Genomic DNA, 23,708 nt, shown 5'->3' on the forward strand with positions numbered 1-23,708 from the left:
ACTCTTAACTTGAAAAAGAAACACATGAAAGGCAACAGACATGAAATAGAAAAATCTAGATAAATGATAGTTAAATATATTTATTAGTGTTAAATAGTTTCAAACACTTAGAATTCCAAGTAGCAAATGTTTATTCCAATTTATTCTCATGGACTATCAGTTATATGACTGTCATAAAAATTGATGTTACATAACTTACACAAGAAAAAAGAATGGAGTATTTTAAACATAGTATACAGACAAACATTCAGTTGATTCAGTGTGATTTACAATGCAAAGAAGCCTCATTCCTTTCAAAAGTTATCCGGCCAGTCCTATTTACAGAATTGCATTTCATTCATATGACAGCTGAAGGAAACTTCCAAGTCCAATTCACTGTCTGCTCTTCAAAGTCTCCACCAACCTAGAAAGATTCAGCTTTGTGATTACATGTATATATAATGTTAAATCAATTATGAAGACTTATTTACAGCAAGATGCCTTGTAGCCCAGCAGGCTCTATACTACATATACACAACCTTATGAATTTAACACCAGTGGTACTTACCACTCCATTGCCTCATCAAGTCCAGTGCCTTTGGTTGCAGATGTCTTGAATATCTGCCATTTTCTATCCTTCAGAGCTGGAAGTCCAAGTGCATTTGCCATTTCTGTTGGAGTCATAGCCTGTTCCATATCTTGTTTGTTTGCAAATACCACTAAAATGGCTTTCTTTAGTTCTTCCTCCTAAAAGAGGTGGCAGATTATGTCACAAAAGTGTATCATTCAGTCTCACCTTGAGTCATGCAAAATACCTAAAGCACAGTAGAGAGGCTGGCTGAAAAACTAGTTTTGCATTAGAAATCATTATATGAGAAGTTTCATTGATAAGGCTGTATTTGATGTTACAGTATTAAGTGTGAGCACTTACATTCAGATGCTGAAGGTTCAAATCAGGCATAGGCAACCTTGGCTCTCCAGATGTTTTGGAACTACAACTTCCATGATCCCTAGCTAACAGTGCCAGTGGTCAGGGATCATGGGAGTTGTAGTTCCAAAACATCTGGAGAGCCAAGGTTGCCTATGCCTGGTTCAAATGTATCATCCTTAGCCATGCATCTAAATCGGGTGGGGACCTTGGGCCCTCCAGATGTTGCTGAACTACAACTCACATCAGCCCCACCAAGAATAGACAATGGCCAAGGATGGTGGAGCAACACCTGGAGGACCAAAGGTTCTCCACACCTGCTCCAGATGTATTCTATGTGCAGTTGCCTGAACAGCTAAATCTTCCATGGCCGCTAGTATATACCCCCTGTAAAAGATCAGGGGGTAGAAAAAGGCATTTAATGGATCCTCATGGTCTTAAACATGCTTAGGAGTGAAAAAATTAGTAAAGGCTAGTGGTATATAATCTCCTGCAGTGCCCCTAATCCCTTTGCACTGTTCTTAACTGAAGGCAGCCAGAAACTCGAGCAAAATTACAAGAATCATCCCAATCCTTACTCTTTGCTTATGTGGTACAAGTACAGAAACTGAACACTATTTGCATATGACTTATGAAACACATGTGAAGTTCCAAAACTCCAAGGGATGATACACAGATGCTGCAACAGGTTGGGTGTGAAAATTATTTTCATCAATAAATACATGAAAACTTGCAGAAACAGCAGTACAAATCTAAAACCGTCTCAAGTTCATAGTAAAACTATTATGAAATGGACCAATCTTGCTAAGTTCACTGAGGTATATCTAAAATTATCTTTAAAACAAAAACAAGAGAACGAAAACCTCATGTTTCCTACCTCCAACATGGCAACAAGCTCAGACTTTGAAATTCCAATTCTGTCCCTGTCACAGCTGTCAACTACATAAATGACTGCATCTGTATTGGAATAGTAACATCTCCAATATGGCCTGGAATGTAAACATGTTATTTAAATTGTATCAGGTGAAATAATCACAGCTCAGTCATAATTATAGGACATTTCCTGGCTACCCTTTTCAGGCATAACCATAGATTAAATTTAGGATGATTATAAATCTGATAAAGGAAGAAACTAAACTCTGACATACAATCTGTAATATCTACTGAAAGACTGTATTATCGACTAATATCTAGTAGCTAAAACCCTAACACTATTTCCCATTTCCAATTTCTGTCACAAGCGGTCATAAACTGATCCCGTAACACTTGTGTGCCTTCAAAAATCCAGTCTACTTTTCATTGTGGCAAAAAGGGGAAATAAATCTTAGGCAGGGCACATAAAGTCAAGTTCAGGTTAAGCAGATTCAAACCCACAAAGGAATTCACCAAGTATGCTCAGTTCTGCTGAAGTAAGTAAGTTGCCTGCATGGGAAGTTACTTTTTCAAACTGGAATGTCAAAAATCTAATTTCTAAAGTGTTTATTATAACTGTTTTGACAATTAGCAGTAGAATACGTTCTCCTTAACTAAAATCATGCCAAAACAAAAAAAATAAAAAGAATTCCTTCCAGTAGCAACTTAGAGACCAACTAAGTTTGTCATAGGTATGAGCTTTCGTGTGCATGCACACTTCTTCAGATACACTGAAACAAAAGTCACCAGACCCTTATGTATAGTCAGAAGGTGGGGAGGGGTATTACTCAGAAGGGTAGTGGGAATGGGTGATTGGTTGATAGGAGTGGTAAACCTGTTGACGACTGTTAACGACTGCAATTGGTCTTGCAGGAAAAAGCAAGGGGTGAGATGGCTAAAGAAAGCTTTATGCCATTTTTTTATGGAATTTCTTAAGGACCTCAAGCACTTAGTTAAATACAGTATTTCAGAAGCCATGTCTTGGGTTTGCACTCCTGTGCTTTTTTCCAGATGTGCTATACCTGATGCTTGTCTGTCCTCCTAAGTCCCAGACTTGGAACTTCAGATTCTTGTAGGTTACTGTCTCAACATTGAAACCAATTGCTGAAAAAGAAAAAAGTAATTTAGCAGTGCATTTTTTTAAAAGAAATGTTGCAATCCAAATCATATCCTTGAAATCTATATATACACATCTTTAATAGTACATGTTAGTTTCTGTTCCAATACATTATTTTATGAGTCAATAATGCACTCTGTACATTGAAGGTTAAACCTGTCATTCATACAAAGCAAAAAAGTTGAGTAAAATAATATTGGATAGGGATTGGACAGAGCCATCCTGTGTGTCTGCACATCATGAGAAGCCATAGTTAAATATTTACTGTGAATGCACAATCAGTCCTGCCATGTTCCTCCTCACTAGCAAGTGCGAACAATGAACCATAAACCTTGACATAGCATCACATGTATGCTGGGGGTCATGGTTTGTTTCACTCAAACACTGATTGATAAGCCAAGAACAAACCATGTCCCCTGTGCCCCAATTCATATGAGATGCTAAGCTGAAAATCATGGTTTGTTGCTAGTGGGAAGGAGCCAAATGGGAGCAATCTACGCATTCATGATGAACCATTAACTATGTCTTACCACAATGTTGCAGAACCTCAGGCCCCCGAGCATAATCAGACTTGCCAGGTCTGCCCATTTGACCCGCGAGGACACTTATGTCATGCAGTGTAAAGCACTGTGCATGGGGCATTGTTGGGGTTTGCAAAGTGCTGTGCACTGCACTTTGCAAGCACCAATCCTGAGCTGATCACTGAGAGCTGCAAAGTCCTGTGCTTGTTTCTTTGGGTGCTCAGTTTGATTAACAACATGTGGGCAAAAATGGTTCACTGAGAAATGTGCATCCAGGGATAGGGGAGATAAGGATCTAACCTGCCAGACATTCCAATCCCACACCCCTGCATTACAATGGCATAACACAGCAAAAATCACAGGGTGGAATTTCAATGTGCTATTATGAACATTCTGTCTGCACAAGCATTTTGGCTTGCCAGTTGGAATGACCCACCCTCTCTTCCTTGTGCTGCTCTGGGATTCTCTCAACTCCCTTCTGAGCTACTTCTGGGGCGGGGGGGGGGGGACCCCATTACTCGGGGGAAAGTCCCTGCACAGGGCTTCCACTGGCAAGGCTTCTTAGGTGAATCCCTCCTACAATCCTGATTTTCTAATTAGGACAACCTAGAAACAAACCATAGGCTCATTTAGCGGGTACAGTCATACCTCGGGTTGCGAACGCTGAGGGTTACGCGATTTCGGGTTGTGGACTGCGCCGAACCCGGAAGTACTGGAACGAGTTACTTCCGGGTTTCGGCGCTCGCACATGCAGAAACACAAAATGACGTAATGCATGCGTAGAAGCACATCACGTGCGTGCGCAGACGCGGCGCTGCGGGTTGCAAACGTGCCTCCCGCACGGATCACGTTCGCAACCCAAGGTATGACTGTATCTGTTCTGCCCATATTTGAATACACATTTCTTTAGTATTAATGTTAGATACTCAGGTTGCAATTCTATAAACATTTACTCAAGAATAAATCCCACTGAATTCAGTGGGGCTTACTTCTGAAAGACATCAATAGGATTGTACTATCAAGGAATTAGAAATTTGAATTTATAATTTTTAGTGATTTAAGGGAGTGACCCCGGGAGGAGCACAGACAGACTAAACACCATGGTGCATCCGCAGCAGCGCAACCAGACACCTTCATCTGCCCCAGCTGCAACAAAACATATCTTTCCCATAGGTTGCAGGGGTAGGCAACCTAAGGCCCATGGGCCACAAGCAGCCAACGGGGGTCGTTTAACCGGCCCACGAGCCATCCCCGAACTGAACTGCCCTAAACTGGCACAGCGCAGGGACTCGCTTCAGCAGTGTCAGAAACAGTGGCTGTGCATGCGCAGACACCAAAAATCACATCTGTGCAGACGCAAAAAACCATGTGCGTGTGCAATCTGGCCCATGGAGGGATCTCTGCTGGAGTGAACCAGCCCAGGTGAGGTAAACCTTGCTGAACCCTGCTCTACAGCCACAACAGGCACAACCTTCCAACAGTTTGACTTTACCTCCAAAGCTGCACCCCTCCATTATGTCCTGAGACAGACGGATGTCAATGAAATTACATCTGTTTTAGGTGCATTTCAGTAATTTGAGCTTGCCACATTTAAACCTTATTTAACAATGGATTAGTGAACAGAACGCAGAGCATTGCATTACATGTGATGTATTGTGTTACATTTAGAAGAACACTTACTAGGAATGGTAGTCACAACTTCTCCAACTTGCAACCTGTAGAGGATTGTTGTCTTTCCTGCTCCATCTAATCCCAAAATTAGAATTCTCATCTCCCGCGTACCAAATAAACTGGAAAAGATGCTTGAAAAAAACCCACCTACAGAAAACAAGAATAATTGTCAAAAACTGAACTGCATTATCATAGACTATCAAATATTAATAGCTTGTTTCCAAAGTTCTTGTGAGAAGCCCTATATGCTTCCAAGAATCAACTTATGTCAATGCAGAGACAAGACAGATATTTGGGGGAAAGGTCTTATTTGAATAGACTCATAGGTCATCTGCTCCAGTATTTTGTCTCAGCTTCAAAATGTCAATGTCCAATGTCTTTAAGAAGTCAGCACACAACAAAATGTTGCAATATAATTTTATCTCTTAAGAGGAATTGCTCCTGTTCAGGGTTGGAAAGCTGGCCATTCCATACCCCCTTGCTTTTCCGTTTCTCTTTTCTAACTGACATTCAACAATGAGGCAGCCATTTCTTCTAGTTGCAAAGCAGAGAGAAGAGAAAAGAGAAGCATGGCTATTTTTACTACTTTTATTTTTTTTAAATGTATAGAGTACTTTTTATTTCAAGATACAACTAAAAGCCATAGCTGCCAAGTTATCCCTTTTTTAAGGGATTTTCCCTTATGCTGAATAGGCTTCCTCGAGAGAAAAGGGAAAACTTGGCAGCTATGCTAAAAGCTAACAAAACAAAGAATAAAATACAGCTACATGTAATTAAAATACATAGTAAAACAACCACATTAAAACATCTATTGCTTCTGCTGAGTGACCAGCTACATTTGCCCCTCCCACAACTGTCACCCAACAACAGTCATTCGATCAGGCTTCCTGAACTGCTTCCATCCCAGCCGGTCAATATAAGAAGTTAACTTTTGGAACTGATCCCAGAGCTTTCTCCTTCCCCCTCCCCTTCTTTTAAGAAAGTTCAAATATCAGCAATATATTTAAATTAAGATATACAACTATATTAACATTGCGGGAACCAGTCTGAGCTAAAGATTTCTAAATTATTGATTGTTTTACAATTATATACAATTAGAAATGCTTCAGACTACCAAAGTTAAAATCTTTCCCATCTCCAGAATTGTTTTAAGATTCAGGAAATGGATGCCTGGTCATCTGTCCAAACACATCATAAGGAAGTAATGTGGTTACATAAGGTTATAATCTAACTCAAAACTAACCTAAACACATTTCTTTCTTCTATGCCAGGCACAGGCAAACTCCGGCCCTAGATGTTTGGGGCTACAACTCCCATCATCCCTGACCACTGGTCCTGATAGCTAGGGATGATGGAAATTGTAGTCCCAAACATCTGGAGGGCCGGAGTTTGCCTATATCTGTTCTATGCCATTCCCATGTTTAAAATATAAACTTACTAGAAGACTGAAGGCATTTTATAAAGACTACTGTATGTTATGGTTTCACAAAGCACATGCACATTTCTATTTGCCTATTATTCTGCTAAACACTGTTACTACAAAACTCAAACACTGGCCCCATTTGCATGTAATGTTAAACCATAGTTTTGAAAAGCCTATGGTTTATCTAGCATGCACACTTTGCTCCTGCCTCACTCTGGACTGTAACCTTGGAGGAGGAAACAAGCCTGAAACAAGTCAGTCTGCCTTGTTTTGACATACAAACCCAGACTCATGACTGGTTTCCTCTAAACATTCCATTAGTAAAGCCAAGGTAACAAGAGAGAGAGAGAACAAATCTTATTGTGGTTTGCTGGGAAGAACCAAACCACGAGCCCATATTTGTACCTCAAAACAAGCCAGGCTTGTTTCCTCCCCTTCACAGCACAGTCTGGACGTACTGAAATATTAGACAATGGACACAAGATAATATAGGAGAGAAAAGAAAAATAGGCACTGAATGCAAAGCTTCAAGTTGATAGGGCCCTCAGAGGATCCAAGCTAAGTGATTTTCAGTTTGACTTCAGTATAAGAGCATACAAATTCTTCTCCAAGAAGAAGAGAATGTAAGATTGTTCAACACTTATTTTGTATAAGGCTCCTGCAAGTGTGCCCTATGCTTTCTGTAGCAATACTATAATCTGGACAAAGAATCAGAGCTGAAAGGGACCCTGAGGATCATCTAGTCCAACCCCCTGCAATGCAGAAATATGCAGCTGCAACCGTGGCGTTATCAGCTACATGCTCTAACCAACTGAGCTATCTTGTCTACATGGCAAGGGAGACTCTCTATTAGACTTCTGTTGTAACTTTAATTTCTCCCTCTGGAGAGTTTCCAAAATAAATAAACTTCCTCAATAGCAAAGTCACAGAAACCTCACAGAATTGTATAGGTAAAAGGGACAACATGGATCATGCTCTACCAACCAGAACCGTCTTTCCCATAGGACTTAGTGGATTGTTGCGCCAGGGCGCCGGCTTCTCAGGGGCGCCCCAGCGAGTGGGGGAGCTGCGCAGCTTGCTGGCAGCCTCCCCTTTCCCTGCACGCCACCAGCTGCACCCTGCCAACCATCTTTCCTTCCTACCCTCCTCGGCCCGCCCTCCACGGGAGGGCACATTGGTGCTGCTGCTGCTGCTTGTTCTGCTCCCATAAGCACTCTGCGACGCCGGCGCAGGCTGCATTGGATGAGGAGCCGCTCCTCATCTGAGGCGAGGAAGGGGCCGCGGGAATCACCTCAGCATCTGCCCGATGAGCCGCTGTTGTCGTCTGAGGAAGCGGTGGTGGCGGGAGCGGCTCCCGAGGGGCCTCCTCTACGTCACCGGTGCCCGCTGGCCCCCCCACTCCGCAGGGCATAGATGGCGGGGGGGCAACCGTCCCCTGCTCTTTGGGCCCTCAGGCCGCTGGGCAGCAGCGAGAGCGCTGACAGCGGGCTGTCGTCAGGCAGCGGAAGAGGAGGCGGCGCCTCAGAGCCCCGCAAGCGAGCACGGGGTTCCAGCAGTCTGGCCAGCTGCACCGCGTCCACCACACTGGTGGCGTCTTCTGTGGGTGATGGCTCCCGGGGCTATGAGGTGTCTGCAAGTTGGGCCCTGAGTTCTAAATTCTGCAAAAGGGAAGGGGGCGCTGGAGGGATATTTGCACCACGGTGCCGGATATGCTTAAGATGGCCCTGCTACCGAGCTATCTCAGTGTGATATGAATAAAAGGACCCTACCCAAGAAGCCTACAATCACACCCTTGCTAATTCAACCACCACTCCAACCACACCCACACCCACAGAGTATCATTCAGATTTCACAAAATTACCTCTAAAGAGCACACATACTGGCCACGCTCTTAAATCATGGTAAACCATAAACCATGATTTATTGTGTATGAACAAAATCACATATCACTCCTCCTGAGCTGGGAAGAATCAAATCATGATCCCCAGTGTTACATCTGAACATTTTGCTTCATTCCAACTAAACCCTATTCTGTAACTAAGATTTTTCCTTAATTTAGTAATCGTAGCCTGCTGGATCAAAACAAACCATTTGGACATAACACCGTGCCAAGCATCAAGGTTTGTTTTCTCCTAGCATTAGTTGGCAGGAGTGCAGCATCCCTTACTGGGGCCTATTTCTTTCCACTAAAATCGGCTTCCCCCAAATTAAGAGCACTATAGAAGAAAAGCGGTCTTTCATTATGGAGCGGGCCACACAGGTACCTCAGAAGGCTGATAAACACACGAAGACTCAACAGGCAGCACCTTAGCAATTATTTATTGAACAACAGCAATCTACAAAATCTTCGAGTACATTTCTTTTTTCTTCCAATCATCAGAAATAGGAAATTACTTTGGTGAAACCAGACAGCCCAAGAAAGCAAGCCTTCTGTAGGGTACCGTAATCATCCCTGAGCACTGGCCAGACAGGCAGGGGCTGATAGCAGCTGGAGTCCAACAACATCTGGAGAGTTACGGGATTCCCCCAGGAACGTGGTGCGTGTGCTGCTCCCAGGTCCTTCCCTAAAGCGAAATGGCTTCGGGTGGCGCTGGGAGAGGCGAGGCAGCGCGCGCACCGGAGGAAGGCGGAGCTGGCACAGGAGCCCAAGCGAAGGACCAGGTGGGCAAGGACCCCGAAGGATACCGTCACGCTGGGGAACCTCCCCACCCACTGCAGAGCAGCCGGGCGAAGGAAAGCCGGCCTCCTCAGCAGCGGCCGGGAGAAAGGGCTCGAGGGGAAGGGAAGCGGGGAGAATTCCGCTCCGGGCAAGGCACCCAAAGGTGCATCTCGCCGTCTGGCTCAACGAGCGGCCTGGAGTCAAACAGCTGCCGCGAGAGAGGATTTTCCCTACGGCCCCAGCAACTCCTCGTGACGGGAAAGCTCGCCTGTTGCGACAAGGTAACGAGAACCATCCCAGGGAAACGCAGCGCACTGAGTGGCCTCCCTCGGGGGGAGAGAGACAGGCTCGTCCGGGCGGCAGACACGCTCCTCTCCCTCGCCCCCGCAGTTTCCAGACGACCTGCTTCCCGCTCGGCCTGCATCTGCGCAACAACTTCACCCGCCCCACTTCTCCCTCAGCAAACCGGCCGCCTCTGGGCCCTTTCCTCACCCATGGCTGAGGCGCTTTCCCGCGTCGCTTCCCTCTCAGAGAAACCGCGCCGGCCGCCGCCGTTAACCCGGAAGTTGGCCGCGAAGCTGCTGCTTCCACGTCGACCGCCTCCCTCACAGCCGCTGGCTGGGCACACGGAGAGCAAAGCAGGGGCAGCGCTCGGGTTAGGGCTTTCGACACGAGGCGCCGGAGCGCGACGCCGACGGGGCTGAAAAGGGCTTCCGCCGCCACTCCTGTCAGTTGCTAAGGGTGGTGGGGATCGTGTGGCAGTGACACCATTAAAAAATATATTTCCACGATTTAAACAGCTACGTGACGAATCTGCCGTTTCGAAACTAGCTGCCGCTTCCTTGCTGGTAAGTAGCAACAGGAGGCGGGAACCGCTGAAGGGGTCACGTTGGGCTGCGGGGGGCGGGACGGAGAGTTCTTGGCCCGCGTGGAGCCACAAGGCGATTCACGTGGTAAGAAGGATGCGCGCCTCTGTTTGGCTGAAGGGAAAAGCCAGTGGACTGCTTAGCGCTTTCATGTTACGGGAGCAGCGTCTGGATCTTCCCTTACAGATAAACATTTGGTAGGATTAGTCCCCGGTGCGCAAAGCATGGTGCTTGACACGCCAGCAACTTGTTATAGGAAGGTAGAGTAGGTTGCTGTAAAATATGCACACTAATGCATATTTCTCTGTAATCATGCATGACAAGCAAAAATTAAACTGCAAAGAAGTCCGTTTCACTATTGGCTTCCAGAGGCGATTCAGGAATCAGGATACTGCTTGGGCACAACATTGCCCTCAGCCAAAGTCTTTCATGATAAGCTTTTGGGGGCAGAAAAAACAATAGCACTCTACTACGGTATTTATGCATCAGGTTAAAGCTCCTCAAGGGTGCACACAGGGATAACCTGCAGCTGTCAAGTCCCCTGGAAGTATCTGGAACACCCTTGTAATTAAAACATTCAGCTGGTAATTAGGCAACATGGAATTGCATGCAGGTGATTCAATCACTTCTTTGTGCCCAGCAAAGAGAACAAGTGGTTTGAGTTCTTCAACGGCCAGCCCACAGCAGGTTGAACTTTTTTTTTTTTGGGTCTGCTTTTGTGGCCTTATTTAAAAGACTGTTCTGGAAGTAACCTCTCATATTTCTCTCACATTTTTGATGAACAGGGATAGAGTGACATGAGGGTTAAGTTTTAAAATCAGTAAGGATTTTAATGGTTTAAGCACATCATCCACTTTTGAATGGAGAACTTTTCACAGTGAATACGTACACAATAAAATCTAAGTAAAATCTGGTAACCTAGATTCCCCAGGATACATTGCTGTCCCTTTATATCCCTAACTGCATATTATACAAAACTACAAAACTATTACTACTTCTCTTTTGGAAGCAGTAAGGCAAGAGTACAGCTGAGGTGGAGGGTGGTTACTTATGAAGCGGGTTAACTGGTTTTCTACTTCTATTTTGGCAGTCATCAAAGAATTGAATCCCAAAAAACAATCTTTATTCCCATCGGCATAGTTTGTACTTGTTACAGCTGTGAAAAATCAGCCAAGATCCCATTTCTGATCTAATTTGTTATTTTAAATTACATCTCCTTTCCATAATAGTTTTGTTTTTTGCTTCTACTCAAGTTGATTGTATGTATGTTATTTTAAAAAATGTTTATTCCCCCTCCCCCGCGCCCTCTTCAATAGGTGGAAATAGAAAGAATTACACAAAACTGATTATTTGAATGAAAAAATATAGCAAAATAGTTTTGACCATAATTTAGAAAATGACACGTGTACAAAAAAAAACAACTTCAGTGAGGCAAAAGCATAAGTCCTCAGGTCCTTGATATCCTCAGTAGTCCACGGATACGTCTAACGAGTGCTTGAATGAAAGTGTAGCGTGATCGGACCTTCGAATAGAGGCTTTCAATGTCAAGGAGCTTCTTCTGCAGTGACTCCCCAAAACTATTGATGGCTTCAATCTGAAGCTGGAAGAGTGGAGAAAAAGATCATGTAATTTCTGTTCATTACACCCTGCTTTTTAAACAAACAAACAAACATTTATTTCTTATTTAGGAATACCAGCTCTCATATAAAGTCTAATTAAACTTATGTGGCTTTGTGAGGGGAAGGCATATCTCAAACCCCTGAATGATAAAACATTGGTCTCAATGAGTTATTTCTCAAGCTCAATGAGTTATTTCTCAAGGATCAGGGATAACTGCAATCTAACAATGTACTCCTTTTAAATTTTATTTCAGAAGGATCTCTCATCCAGAAGTGGAAATGCAACTTGTCATCTTCAGTAATTACGTAAGATATGTAAGATATAATGGGAAGCATGAATGATGTTCTACAAGTTCATCAGCATTTATTCTATGTTTCTTCCCAAATAGAAAAATGAACTAGGTTACAGCTCGTTTGTCTGGAGCAGATAAAGTCAAAGCAGCAGCAGCAGAAAACAAAGGTTTAGCTTAGCATTATGTGTGAACTGAGCCACTGTCTCCTGAAAAGACGTATCCGAAAGATCTTACCTGATCTATATCAAGTTGGCTCACTCTGCTAAATCCACTTTTAAAATCGAAGTTAGGATCAGAACTGAAGGAATCTTGGAATTGAAAAAAAATGACAATAGTTATTTTTAGGTACAAAACAAGCTTTCAAAATGTGTAACATAAAACAATTTATAGGACTGTAGCCTGAATTAACTGCCATTGAACTCAAGAACACTTTCTGCTTAGTAGATTTGATAGGATTGTGCTGTAAGATTTCTAGCTTGTTTTGTCTATAATCGCCTCTCTATACCATATCATCTTCCTTTCCTAATTTTTCACCAAAACATACAGGTAGAAGGGACTTACTTGTCGCAGGCAACCAAACTCGTATTCCTTTAAGTCAACCTCTAGCTTTCAACTTGGCGAAGCCACGACCTGAATTTCTGTGACTCATATGCAGGTGCAACAGTAAGACACCTGGCTTCAGCTGGTGGGATCATTAAGCTTCCACAACCCACAAATCAGTGCCATAAAGTATCTGAACACATGGGGGCACAGATAAAGATTCCACACTATATAGGAAAAAGGTAGTCAACTCATTCTTTCTTTTGAACTGAGAGGAAACATGACTTAGGAGATCTGAACCTTGCTGGTGGAATCTCTTCCCATCAAACTCCCTTATGAATATTACCTGTCCCCCATCTACCACCCCCAGAAAACTATTTGGCTGGTCCCCAAAGGACTCCTCCTGAAAGGCCCTATTGAGTCCACCTCTTCTGGAGGAGGTAACTCAAAACTTTACAACATTCAACAAGTTTGCTGAACATAACAAAATAAGAAAGTACTTCAGTATACGTTTTGTTGAAGAAGAGACATCTATTTTTAAGGCAAATGTGTTTGATAATTCAATTAAAATCAGTCCAATCAATGCAAGAAATCCCTCACCGCACTACTGTGGTGCAGCAATAGCCAAAACTGCATTCAAACACATACTGCTTGCACCAGACAAAAGTAAAGTTTATGACTGAATAAAGAATTGTTACCGCTAAACTTACTAAAGCAGGCTTAAAAACCATTCAGAATTCTTAATGACACTGTCATAACCTAGTGTGTAACTTTAATCACACAGCGTAATACAAGAATCTCTGAAAGTCTGAGGAAAACTACCTTGTAATCTTCTGCTCTTTATCCGATTCCTGGAGGCCAAAAGAGAATCTTGAGAATCCGTAGGGGTACAGTGTAGCAGGTAGTGTTCCAGGTGCCGCCAAAGAATGAAAAGGCACGTTTCTATAATATCTGAAAGCATTTCTAGTAAAGGAAAATGCATATATATACACAGAGAGAGAGAATTTGGAAATGAGCCCCTATACTGCCACAATATTGTTCTAGAAAACTTAACCATCTTTAAGTACTAACACAAACAAGACCGCATTTCTCCAGGGCAGGTCTTTCCCCACAACATTCATGCATATTTCCAAAACACAGGTAGGAGACAAGACTGTTGTTGATACTGTCCTATTGTTATCACCATCATAAACAACATCATATTTATACTCTGCCTTTTTCCTTGACAGGACTCAAGGCAACTTACAGATAAAACCAAAACCACTAAAAACAGAAAAAAATTAAACATTGAAACAGATTTTATATATGTAATTAGCTTGAATTCTATCAAACATACACAAAATTACAAAAAAAGCAACAGCACAGCACTAGTCCTTTAATTAAAAGCAGTCAATTCCCAAAAGGCTGTTGGAACAAGAAGGGAGGAAGCCTGTCTAGTTTCCTTAGGGAGGGGGGTTCCAAATTCACAGAGAAGGCCCTACACTGGTAATTTCCCAAACAAACACATGTAAGAAGAAACTGCAGGCCGCCTTATCACCAACACACACTACTAAAGCATTAAACAATTTAATAGTTTTGCATATATGTCCAACAAACAAAAAAAGAAATTAAGAAACCCTTAAAACCAGAAACTACCGGTACTTCTGCCTTCCCTCTTACTACATTCCACTGTTTTAAGAATGATTTTCATATCAGTAACCAAAAACAGGGTTTTGACATTTTCTTGTGTTATACTGTAAACTTCATTCTGATAAACTTGAAGGGCATTGGGGCTAGATTCTGGACCAGTGATAATGCAATTTTGTGATATAAATTATTCTTTGCTGGAAGAAAACGCGCGAACCTCCATTCGGAGGTTCTGACCCCTAACTGACAACATGTACAAAGCACTGTTCTGCACTGTAAATAATCAGCACTAAATAAAAGGATGAAAAGACAACGCTTTGAGGAGTCGTTACTCTAGAGTAGCCGCTACCGCGTCTGTGACAGATACCATACCCTGCAAGGTTTCACGATCTAGAAAAGTTAATATTTAAAGTGTGAAGATTGACGAATAAGCCCCTCTCTCCCTCAGATTTCATGAACAAGTTCTGAATTTCCAATTTTTTAAAAAAGCTGTCTTGGAAATTTCACCAGTAAAATCTTCAGTGTCTCATCATAATTATCAAAAGATACAGCAACACAGAGAAAGCAACTTGGCTCGATTGTTGATCAACTTCACCAACCGTCGCTTTGCCAAGATGTATTTTTGGGTAGTAGAAATTTTGTCTACTCCAGCGAGCATAACTGACTGGCACAACTGTGAAAAGAACAAACACACATATAAAGACATACTAGACATACTACCATGTAGCTGTTCACTAAAGTGTGTAGGAGCCCTACAGACTCCACTACACACAAAGCCTGACTTTATCCTATTTTACAGAAAACTTAAAAACATGTTAATGGGAAGCTTTGGATTTATGATGACTACTTTTGTTCTTAAAAGAAATCAACCTACATATTTTCAGGCAAACTAATCCCTAAGTAACTTGATAATCTCTGCAAAGTTTGATGGGGGGGAAATAGTTTAATTATGTCATCTTATTCTGTCAGGGAAAGTAAAAATGTTTAGATTTGTCCAAACACAGAATGTTTACCTCACACACTAGCCCTTCTGAGAGTTAGTAAGTGTGAATATAGACGTTGAAAGAAAAACCCAACAGGATGCTTTTCTTGAATCTTAGAATAATGTTATGGCCACTGATACATTTATTAAGCTTTCCCTTCACCAACTGGTTATTTACAATAACGATACATTCTTTTGCATAATAAATCTGAAGGAGACTCAAAGAGAACAGAAGGTGGTTACCTCCTTTATCTCATCTGGTGGCAGTTGCTCCACATTCTGCAACTTGCTAACACTCTGACGATGGCTGTCGTAGTAACTGAAGAAGTCATTGGCACTCTGCTTTAACAGATAGACAATTATACCCAATCCAGGCAAACGCCAATAAGGAACCACTGCTGCTTGTGGATCTAAAACAGATTACAATCCAAGTTTTAAAAATTAGCTTAGATTCCCAAGGGGTGGTAGTTAAAGCCTAAATTTAGAAACCTTGAAAATAATTAAATAAATAAATAAATAAATAAACAAACTGAAAGATAAATTCATGTAACTACATTATTTATTTTGTGATAGATGTTTCACGCAACCAAATATGGCTATCCGGGCAGTATTTTCTAAGCCTAATTACTATTTCTGTCATATAAAACTGCTGACAAGATATAAGACATAAGATACAAACGAGAGAATAATAAATAAGCTCTTTAAAAGCCTAATCCGCCATAGAAAATTTCTCAAACCTTCCTGCAGCATCTTATAACATAATGTAATGGGAATCTTCAGTATATGAGAAAGAACATGCCGAGGCTCGCTAACTTCTTGCCAGTGTTAACTCAGCTTCTGGAATACAGTCCCTGTTCTACACCAGTAAAACTGCAAACCAACCTTGCCGAGGTCCATCTCGATTAGTAGACTCGGACAGGCTAGGAGTGAAGAGGCAAACCGTGTGCTCAAATGTGGGGGCACACTGCATCATCAACAACTGGCAGTATTCCATCACATTGGCACAGATCTGCAGAGGAAGATAAAAAGCAAGTTAACAGCAATCAAGTACAAAGTGCAGGCATGGTCACTTCTACCACATCCTTAGGATAATGGCAGAAAAAAGAAGAAACAGACATTTTACCATTGTGAAAAAGGGCCTTTTAGTTGTATTACTCAGCTAAGACTCACCTGTTGCATAGCCAGTTCAATTTCATCTCTCTTGTTCACTTTGTCTCCCTCTGCTTGATCGTCTTGCAACTTGAACTGACGCAATCTATCACCACCACCAAACCTTGTTAGGAGGCCCAAGCACTGGCGCTGAAAATCAAAGGAATGTAGAGAAACTGATGACTGTTTCCGCCTGCCAGGTATAGCTGCTTGTTATCTATTGATGACTGTCATGCCAGGGAGGAGGAAGTTGAATTCAAACCATTAACACGAAACAGTTGCTGTGATCATAAAATTGCGTACCTGAAATCGGCCAATATGTCCTTGCAGTTCAATCTGCATCCCTTCAGTAACATCAAGGTCAAAATCACCTAATGCACCTAATGAAATAAAATACAATAGGGGCTAAATACTTATTTTTATTCTTCTTCTGGTTAGAATGCATAATCAAATAAGCGACACATAAACATTAGCCCAATAGCTTTTGTGAACTTTCCACGTCTATTCAGTTCTATGCAAGTCAAAAGTTTGCACACACTTTTACGAAGATAAGTTAGTTCGGTGAAAGAGATATTGCTTCTTTGTATCTAACAAAGTTAATGATTAAAATGACTATAAACTGGCTGCCAAAGCTACCCACCAGGCAGAGCAGCTTTGCTGATTATCCCAGTCAGCAAGGCCAGTTCTTGCAACGACCCCACACTGACTTCTTGACACCGCAAGATTGCTTGGATAGTATCTGAATGTGATATCAGGAACTGCAAAACCTATAACAAAACAAGAAAGTATATGCAGAAATAAAATCAAAATACAATTAAGAACTTCAGGACAACGTATCAGTAGAGGAGGCTTGGGAATAACAAAACAAAAAACAAGCAGTCTGCTGTGGTAAGGAGTAACAGTAATGAATAGCCAACACCACTAGGAATTTCTTGCATTTTCCATTACCTGTCCTGCAGCTTGTGCATGTTCTGCCATACTAGATGTGAGGATGACCTGGCACAGCCGGAGAGCTGGCAGAAGAATCTGGCGATAGCGTTCTACAGGAGCAGGAATAAAGACGGGAGTTTCTCGCATTCCAAATATTCTGAAGAAAGGAGATATTAAGAAATGAGAAAGTAACTACCTGGTAGATTTTTAAAAAAATATCACAGCAACTCATCACAACACAATGTTATGAAAGTTGGGCACTGCCCCCACTCTCTGTTGAGTGGTAGCAAAAGTCCAATGGGTTTCAGGAGCTCCCCAGGGTTTGTGCTCCTTTGAAGAATCAAAGACATGGAGGAGACTGACATAGCTTTAAGAAATATAATTTATTCACATATTTATACCCTCAGTCTGCATGGAGGGAGTCCAGATCTTATTGCACGGTCATCTCAAGAGAGGCTTGTTCCTATCAACAGTGCAGCACTGGGGTCAAAGGCTGCAGGGCTACTTTTAGTGAAATAATTTTGTACCACATCTCCAGCAAACACGCACTATTACTAATACTGTATACTTATGCCGGTTTGGATAGGATCATTCCTGACACAGCAGCATGAATTCAATGAAGGCATATAAATGTTAATCGCTGTAAAACACAGAGTGGGGCCTCAACATTGAGAGATTTTGTTCTCGGGATGTGTTCACAACTTGGGACATAACTCTGAGGAGAAGTTGTATGACACTTACCCCTGCTGATCTGTTTCCGGTCGCATGTCATATACCTGACACTGGGCAAGCTTCACAATCACTCCAGATCTACGTAACTCTAGTGCTCCCTGCTGTATTTTGGCCACTTTGGTCAGGAATGCCTGAAACATATTGTAAAAAATAAAGAAAATTAATTTTAAAAAGAACATAGGACTATATATATATATATATATATATAATGTGGCGACTAAATGCTTTTCTGTCAGCAACCTTAAAACATACCTTCAAGGTAAAACACAAACACTGAATTATATTAGTTTATTTAAACCAGCCAATGGGCATGATTTAAAATACACTTACTTAGAATTCTAGGATCTAAAAGCAACTTGGACTAACACATGGCATTGCACTAATCTAATAAATTCCTGAGAGGTTTCTTTCTATGAACTGATCCCCCATAACATGTCCATAAACTGCATTTGAAATGCTTCTCAGCCTTGCCATGCAGAACTGGGTGGGGGTGGAAGAGCTGCAGGTCAATAAATGTAATTCTAAAGCATCTGCCACCTGTGGAATTAGGCTTTCAGATTTTGGATACTGGCTAATTGCTGAGGAGCAGAAAGGGAAACCTTGCCTGATCCAGTACAGCAGAGCAGATCCAGAACTTGCTATGTACAGAAGTGGAGAAAAGACTAGGATGGAAGTAGGAATCCTAGCCCAGCAACCTGTCAAACCTTCCTTTCTTCAAAGAACTTTCCTCCAAGTGGAGAGGAAAGCATTTTGTGTTTTGTACCAGTAAGCTATAAGAAGTATGAGGATAAGACATCTCTATCTAGTTAATATTTGTAATAGGAACCCTGATGTGACACAACACTTATTAAGCCAGGTTATGCATGAGGTCCATGTACCCGCACACAGTTTATTTTGCTCTTGCCTTGGTCCCTCCTGCCATACAAATAGAGAAACAAGCCAGGAAGCTACAACTAAGCATAGCTTTCCATTATGCACAAACTGGGAACAGTGGCTCCCAAATATGCCATGATATGAAACCATGTTTTAAAGTTGCCTTACAAACCTCGGCATGTTTAGATGCCATACACCACAATTCCCAGTTTGTATGTAACAGGAAGCTTTGGTTAACTATGGTTTCCTTGCTTGTTTCTTTACTTGCACAAAAGGGCTGCATGGAGATTCATGATGCTCATGCATATCTTGGATCATTAATCCAGGATTTGGCTGTGTGGACCCCAGGTCACTGAACAGTTATTAATATCTTACCATTTTTGACTCATAGGTGTACAGTGCTTTAAGTAGAGGAGGCTGGGGTGTAAGTAAGCTTTGCAGCTTGAGGTCATCATCTGCTAGGCTATCTACAAGCACTTTTAGATAGCCACTGTTGGAGAGATACAACAACCATTGCTGCTGTTTATCTACAGAGATGATGCGATCAAGTAAGGCTAGTGCTAGCATCTGAAAAACAAAAATGAAAGATTAAATTCCTCAAGAAAGGATACAAAAATGATCTAATCTCTGCTACAACTTATTTAAAAACTGTGTATTTCTGACCTATATAGCCTACTATGTTGAAACAATGGGAATGTACAATATCTGCAGACTAGCTAAGATGATGCCGGCTCCTAATACTAAATGTTTTACATTTGCAAGCATGTCAACAAATATTGTACTATAGGAAGTTATTAGTCTACAGTTGCAGCTGCACATCTTGCTAGAATGCAAGATGAGAGAAAAAATTATGTCCCAGTTTCAGAGGTGCTCTATGCCTATGGGGCTTGCTGCTGTGCTAGTTCCAAGAAATCTCCACATAAGCGAAAACTAGTGAAATTTTCTTCTTTTCAAATGACATTATTTTACAAGTTCTGGTAGTAAATAAAATCTGGGAATGGGCCACTAATCTGCAGATTTAAGAAATTACTAGGAAAACATGCATTTAACCTACCCCCACTCTAGATCACTGACTGCTGTGACATCAAGAGTTGGGTAGACATTTTCAAGGGGGGTGGCAAATGTAGGTGCTATTTTTAGTGGCAAAAACCTTTTTTATAATGTCCAGTTTGGTTGGTCGTGACTATGTGCATGCTATTCATCATTAACCGTGTTTTTTCACAAACTGGCGAATTACATTTAAACTATACGGACTGCTTTAAAAAGGAAGAACAGAACAAGAGTAAACACTGGGCATTCTTTCCCAACCTTCATAGCTTACATTATGTTCGCTCATCATTATCTACTACCTCTTTTGCTACAGAACCAGCTTTAAGTACAAATGCAGTCATTTTTTCCAAATGTAAAAACTGAATGATGTAACAAGGAAAGCAGGCTAACAGCTGCATTACTCAGGCACAGGCAATAAATCTTTACCACATTCCACCTGTATTATCACTTGAAAATAATTGTCAAAAGCAAGTATGTAAGATACAAAAGACTTACTGAACATCTTTTTTTAAAAAAAACCCTAAACTGACAAGTAATTCTTTAATAAATATTTGAATGTTCCAAAATTAAAACATCAGTGTGTTTCTCCCCAAATTGTGACCTGAACCTGTTCAAAATTAAAATACAAAATATCTTATTTTATTTACCCGTCCAATTTCATGACCATCACAGGCATCTCGGCAGACCACCTCCATTAGGGCAGAACCATAGCTTTCAATAATTGCCATGTTTTCTCTCTGCAATTTACTGTAAGCATCTTCAGGTGCTGTTAAACGCTCCCACGTGGTCTTTTTGGCTATCAAAAGGAAGAAAAGGACAAAATGAAAGGGCAAACGATGTACCAGAGCATGCGAACAACTACATATGCCTTTATAGGGAAGGGAAGAGAGGAGTATTTTAGTTGGAATGTTCAAATGAGAAAATAGATCCCTCAGCAAAGAATGTTACTTTGTAACAAAATACGAACAAAAAAGCTGGTTCTCTGATGGGAAACACACACATACAGTGGACCCTCTGGATACGAATGTGATTCATTCCAGGGGTCCATACGTACCCCAAAAAATCTGCAAGTAGAGGCGCTGCTTCTGCGCATGCGTGCACAGTGAAACCACTTCTGGGTTTGTCACATTCACAACCTGAAAGTTATGTTACCCGAAGGTAACGTAACCCAAGGGTTCACTGTATTTACTTCAGTGAAAGGACACAAGATGCCTTCAATGGAAATGTGCTCGTGACAGAAGAAAAGTACAGTGGTGCCTCGCTAGACGAATTTAATTCATTCCGATGGTCAATTCGTCCTATGAAAAATTCATCTTGCGAGGCACTGTTTCCCATAGGAATGCATTAAAAGTTAATTAATGTGTTTCTATGGGCTCTGGGGGACTGGCGGCAGTGGCGGCGCTTGCTTGCTTGGCTCACAGAAGGCAGGCAGGCAGGCAGGCAGGCGGCAATAGCCCCGGAGCCTGCCTGCCTGCCTTCCCTGAGCCAAGAGTGGAAGCGCCGCCACTGCCGCCAGTCCCCCATAGTCCCCGAGCTGAAGCGCAGCGGCCGCTTGGCTCGGAGAAGGGCGCTTGCTCGGGGAAGGCAGGCAGACAGGCGGCAACAACCCAGGGAAGCTCCGGGGCTGTTGCCGCCTGCCTACCTGCCTTCCCCCGAGCCAGGCAGGCAATGAAAAGCCCCTGCACTGCCGCGCTTCAGCTCCGGGGGACGGAGCTGAAGCGCAACGGTGCGAAAGCGAAAAGCTCCTTGCTGTCGGTGGTGGGGGGAGAGGAACGAACGGAGAGAAAGCTACCCTTTCTCTCTGTTCGTTCCTCTCCCCCCCACTGCCAACAGCTAGGACAGATCCCGGGGTTCCGAGAAGTGCTTGCGCAGCACTTCTCCGAACCCCGGAATCTGTCCTTGCTGTCGGCAGTGGGGGGAGAGGAACGAAGGAAGAGAAAGGGCAGCTTTCTCTTCCTTCGTTCCTCTCCCTGCCTCCCCCCCCCCCGGCCAGAGCCGGCATCTGATGGGGATTCGGAAGCCCCATCAAATGCCACTCTGTCGGGTGAGGCGGGGGGGGGGGAGGAAGCGGAGGAACGGATCGTTCCTCCGCTTCTCCCCCCTTCTTCCCGCGCTAGTTCCCTTTTGTGTTCCATTGGTCTCTGCCGGTTGCCTCTCACTGCTCGCGGCAACCGGCAGAGACCAGCAGAACACAAAGGAGAACCAGCTGCAGCGCATAAAGAAGGCAAAGGAAGATCAGCTGACAGACGCTGACAGCTCATCTTCCTTTGCCTTCTTCCCACGCTACAGCTGGTTCCCCTTTCGCTAGAGGAATACCCTGTAGGTTTTGTGATAGGAGGTTTTTATGGCCACGCTTTGCAAGACGAAGCGGCGGCCATAGAAAACCTCGTCTTGCGAGGCAACCTCCGATTGCAAAACCCATTCGTCTAGCAAAAAATTCATCTACCAGGGCATTCGTCTAGCGAGGCACCACTGAAACCACTGCATTCACGCTTTTGGGTCACTGCAGTCTATGAACATAGAAATCAAAGGCTGGATTAGGGGCACGAAATAAAACTGACCAGTCAGCTTCATACATATATGGGACTGGGAAACAATGGCTTTGGGAAGCCTGAAAAAAAACCAGAAATAGAGTTATTATTGCTGATGGAGAATGGGGGGGAAGTATATAACTCTGGTCATATAAAGAGATCCAATATAGATGCAAATGCGGCACATGTTCTTTTTTTCATCACCATTTTGTATTCTACCTGCTTCTAGGGTGTCTGGTTCATCTGGCCTCTGAGCAATCTGCAAGTAGTAAAGCAGTGCTCCATACAGATGTGTTCTCACTCGCTGGAAGCCACCACCTGCCCAGACAGAAAGAAAAAGGGCATTTATACTGTGGAAAAAGACAGCACACATAAACCATTCTTCTGTTGCTATCCACCTCAAGACTCAACTGATTTACAGAATGCTGGCTTTTTTAATGCACATGCCAATCTGTTTCCATAGAACCTGGGGAGCACATCAATGAACTGCTTCAAAGATTATGGAAACTATTTTAAAGTGGTCATTAAAAATTACCTGTTTTCAGAATGAAATCCAGAATCTTTTTCAATATGATATGTAGAGAAGAGTCTCCGATAGAGGCGAATCCCACCATGCCTTCAGAACCAGGTGGTGTTGTGAAAGAGCCATCCAGCATCAAGACAAACTGCGAGTGCCCAGGCAAAGGGACGGCAAATGGCTCCTTTTGCTCTGTTCGCACACATTGACTTAAGTGGGCGGTCAGTGTGAACACGGCTGCTGCCACAACAGGCATTAACTCCTGAGCAGCATCGTCATTCAGGATCTTATGGGAACAAAAGAAAGAGTTGCTATTTTGGTATATGCTCAGGACACACGTCTGCATAATTTCTACAACCATCTCCAATACAAATTACTATAAGCAGAATGTTCAATTTTAAATAGCAGTGAGACAAATGCAGAAGCTGTGTGTGGTAAAGAAACACTGATCTCCTTGCTGGACCCCACCCCCAACTCTCTACTTTGACTGGATCCAAAAGGTACAGCTATGACAATCCAGAAACATTCAAAAGCCCATATCCAGCCTCCCAAAACTCCCTTGAGTAAGTACTGTATTAAAAAGTCTGTAAAGTGTTTTTGGGAAGCAACACAGTAACGAAAGCTAAATAAGTGGCATAGCTGATTCAGAACACATAGATTTTGTTAGGGGAAATTGCTGGTAAATATGAATGGATTGGAAACCATTATATATATATATATATTTCATAATTCAACTGTGCATTAAAAAAACCCTCAAAATGGACATCCAAATTGGCCGTCACCACACCAT

The 23,708-nt window shown here is 42.6% G+C and overlaps 2 protein-coding genes and 1 long non-coding RNA gene across 5 annotated transcripts in view; 1 reads left to right on the plus strand and 2 right to left on the minus strand.

Moving 5' to 3' along the window:
- Positions 1-64: 64 nt before the first annotated feature.
- ARL1 (ARF like GTPase 1) lies at positions 65-9,833 on the minus strand. Of its 2 annotated transcripts, none has more exons than XM_035128265.3 (6): positions 9,703-9,833; positions 5,138-5,275; positions 2,842-2,923; positions 1,785-1,896; positions 548-726; positions 65-403 (listed from the first exon to the last, which is right to left on the minus strand). In XM_035128265.3, the coding sequence occupies exons 1-6, from the start codon at positions 9,704-9,706 to the stop codon at positions 373-375; spliced, it is 546 nt and encodes a 181-aa protein (XP_034984156.1). In that variant the 5' UTR covers positions 9,707-9,833; the 3' UTR covers positions 65-372. The 2 variants fall into 2 exon arrangements, with proteins under 2 accessions (XP_034984156.1, XP_034984155.1); XM_035128264.3 differs by having other exon boundaries at positions 8,993-9,804.
- On the plus strand, positions 9,263-23,689 carry LOC148684606 (uncharacterized). Its single transcript, XR_015945852.1, has 4 exons — positions 9,263-10,058; positions 11,950-12,001; positions 20,184-20,281; positions 22,631-23,689. It is a non-coding gene; the product is annotated as an uncharacterized LOC148684606 (long non-coding RNA).
- Positions 10,881-23,708, minus strand: part of NUP205 (nucleoporin 205) — a 38,076-nt gene continuing 25,248 nt past the window's right edge. For both annotated transcript variants that reach the window (XM_035128261.3, XM_088651978.1), the window contains exons 29-43: positions 22,937-23,204; positions 22,621-22,719; positions 20,518-20,666; positions 19,196-19,387; positions 17,957-18,078; positions 17,234-17,372; positions 16,926-17,052; positions 16,589-16,665; positions 16,307-16,435; positions 16,019-16,145; positions 15,380-15,546; positions 14,704-14,827; positions 13,351-13,479; positions 12,223-12,296; positions 10,881-11,676 (exon numbers count right to left, since the gene is read on the minus strand). In XM_035128261.3, the coding sequence (XP_034984152.2) occupies positions 11,524-11,676; positions 12,223-12,296; positions 13,351-13,479; positions 14,704-14,827; positions 15,380-15,546; positions 16,019-16,145; positions 16,307-16,435; positions 16,589-16,665; positions 16,926-17,052; positions 17,234-17,372; positions 17,957-18,078; positions 19,196-19,387; positions 20,518-20,666; positions 22,621-22,719; positions 22,937-23,204 (2,076 nt within the window). In that variant the 3' untranslated portion in view covers positions 10,881-11,523. The remainder of the gene's footprint in view (positions 11,677-12,222; positions 12,297-13,350; positions 13,480-14,703; positions 14,828-15,379; positions 15,547-16,018; positions 16,146-16,306; positions 16,436-16,588; positions 16,666-16,925; positions 17,053-17,233; positions 17,373-17,956; positions 18,079-19,195; positions 19,388-20,517; positions 20,667-22,620; positions 22,720-22,936; positions 23,205-23,708) is intronic.

This window comes from Zootoca vivipara, chromosome 9 (assembly GCF_965207765.1).
Source record: "Zootoca vivipara chromosome 9, rZooViv2.hap1.1, whole genome shotgun sequence".
Lineage (NCBI taxonomy): Eukaryota > Metazoa > Chordata > Lepidosauria > Squamata > Lacertidae > Zootoca > Zootoca vivipara.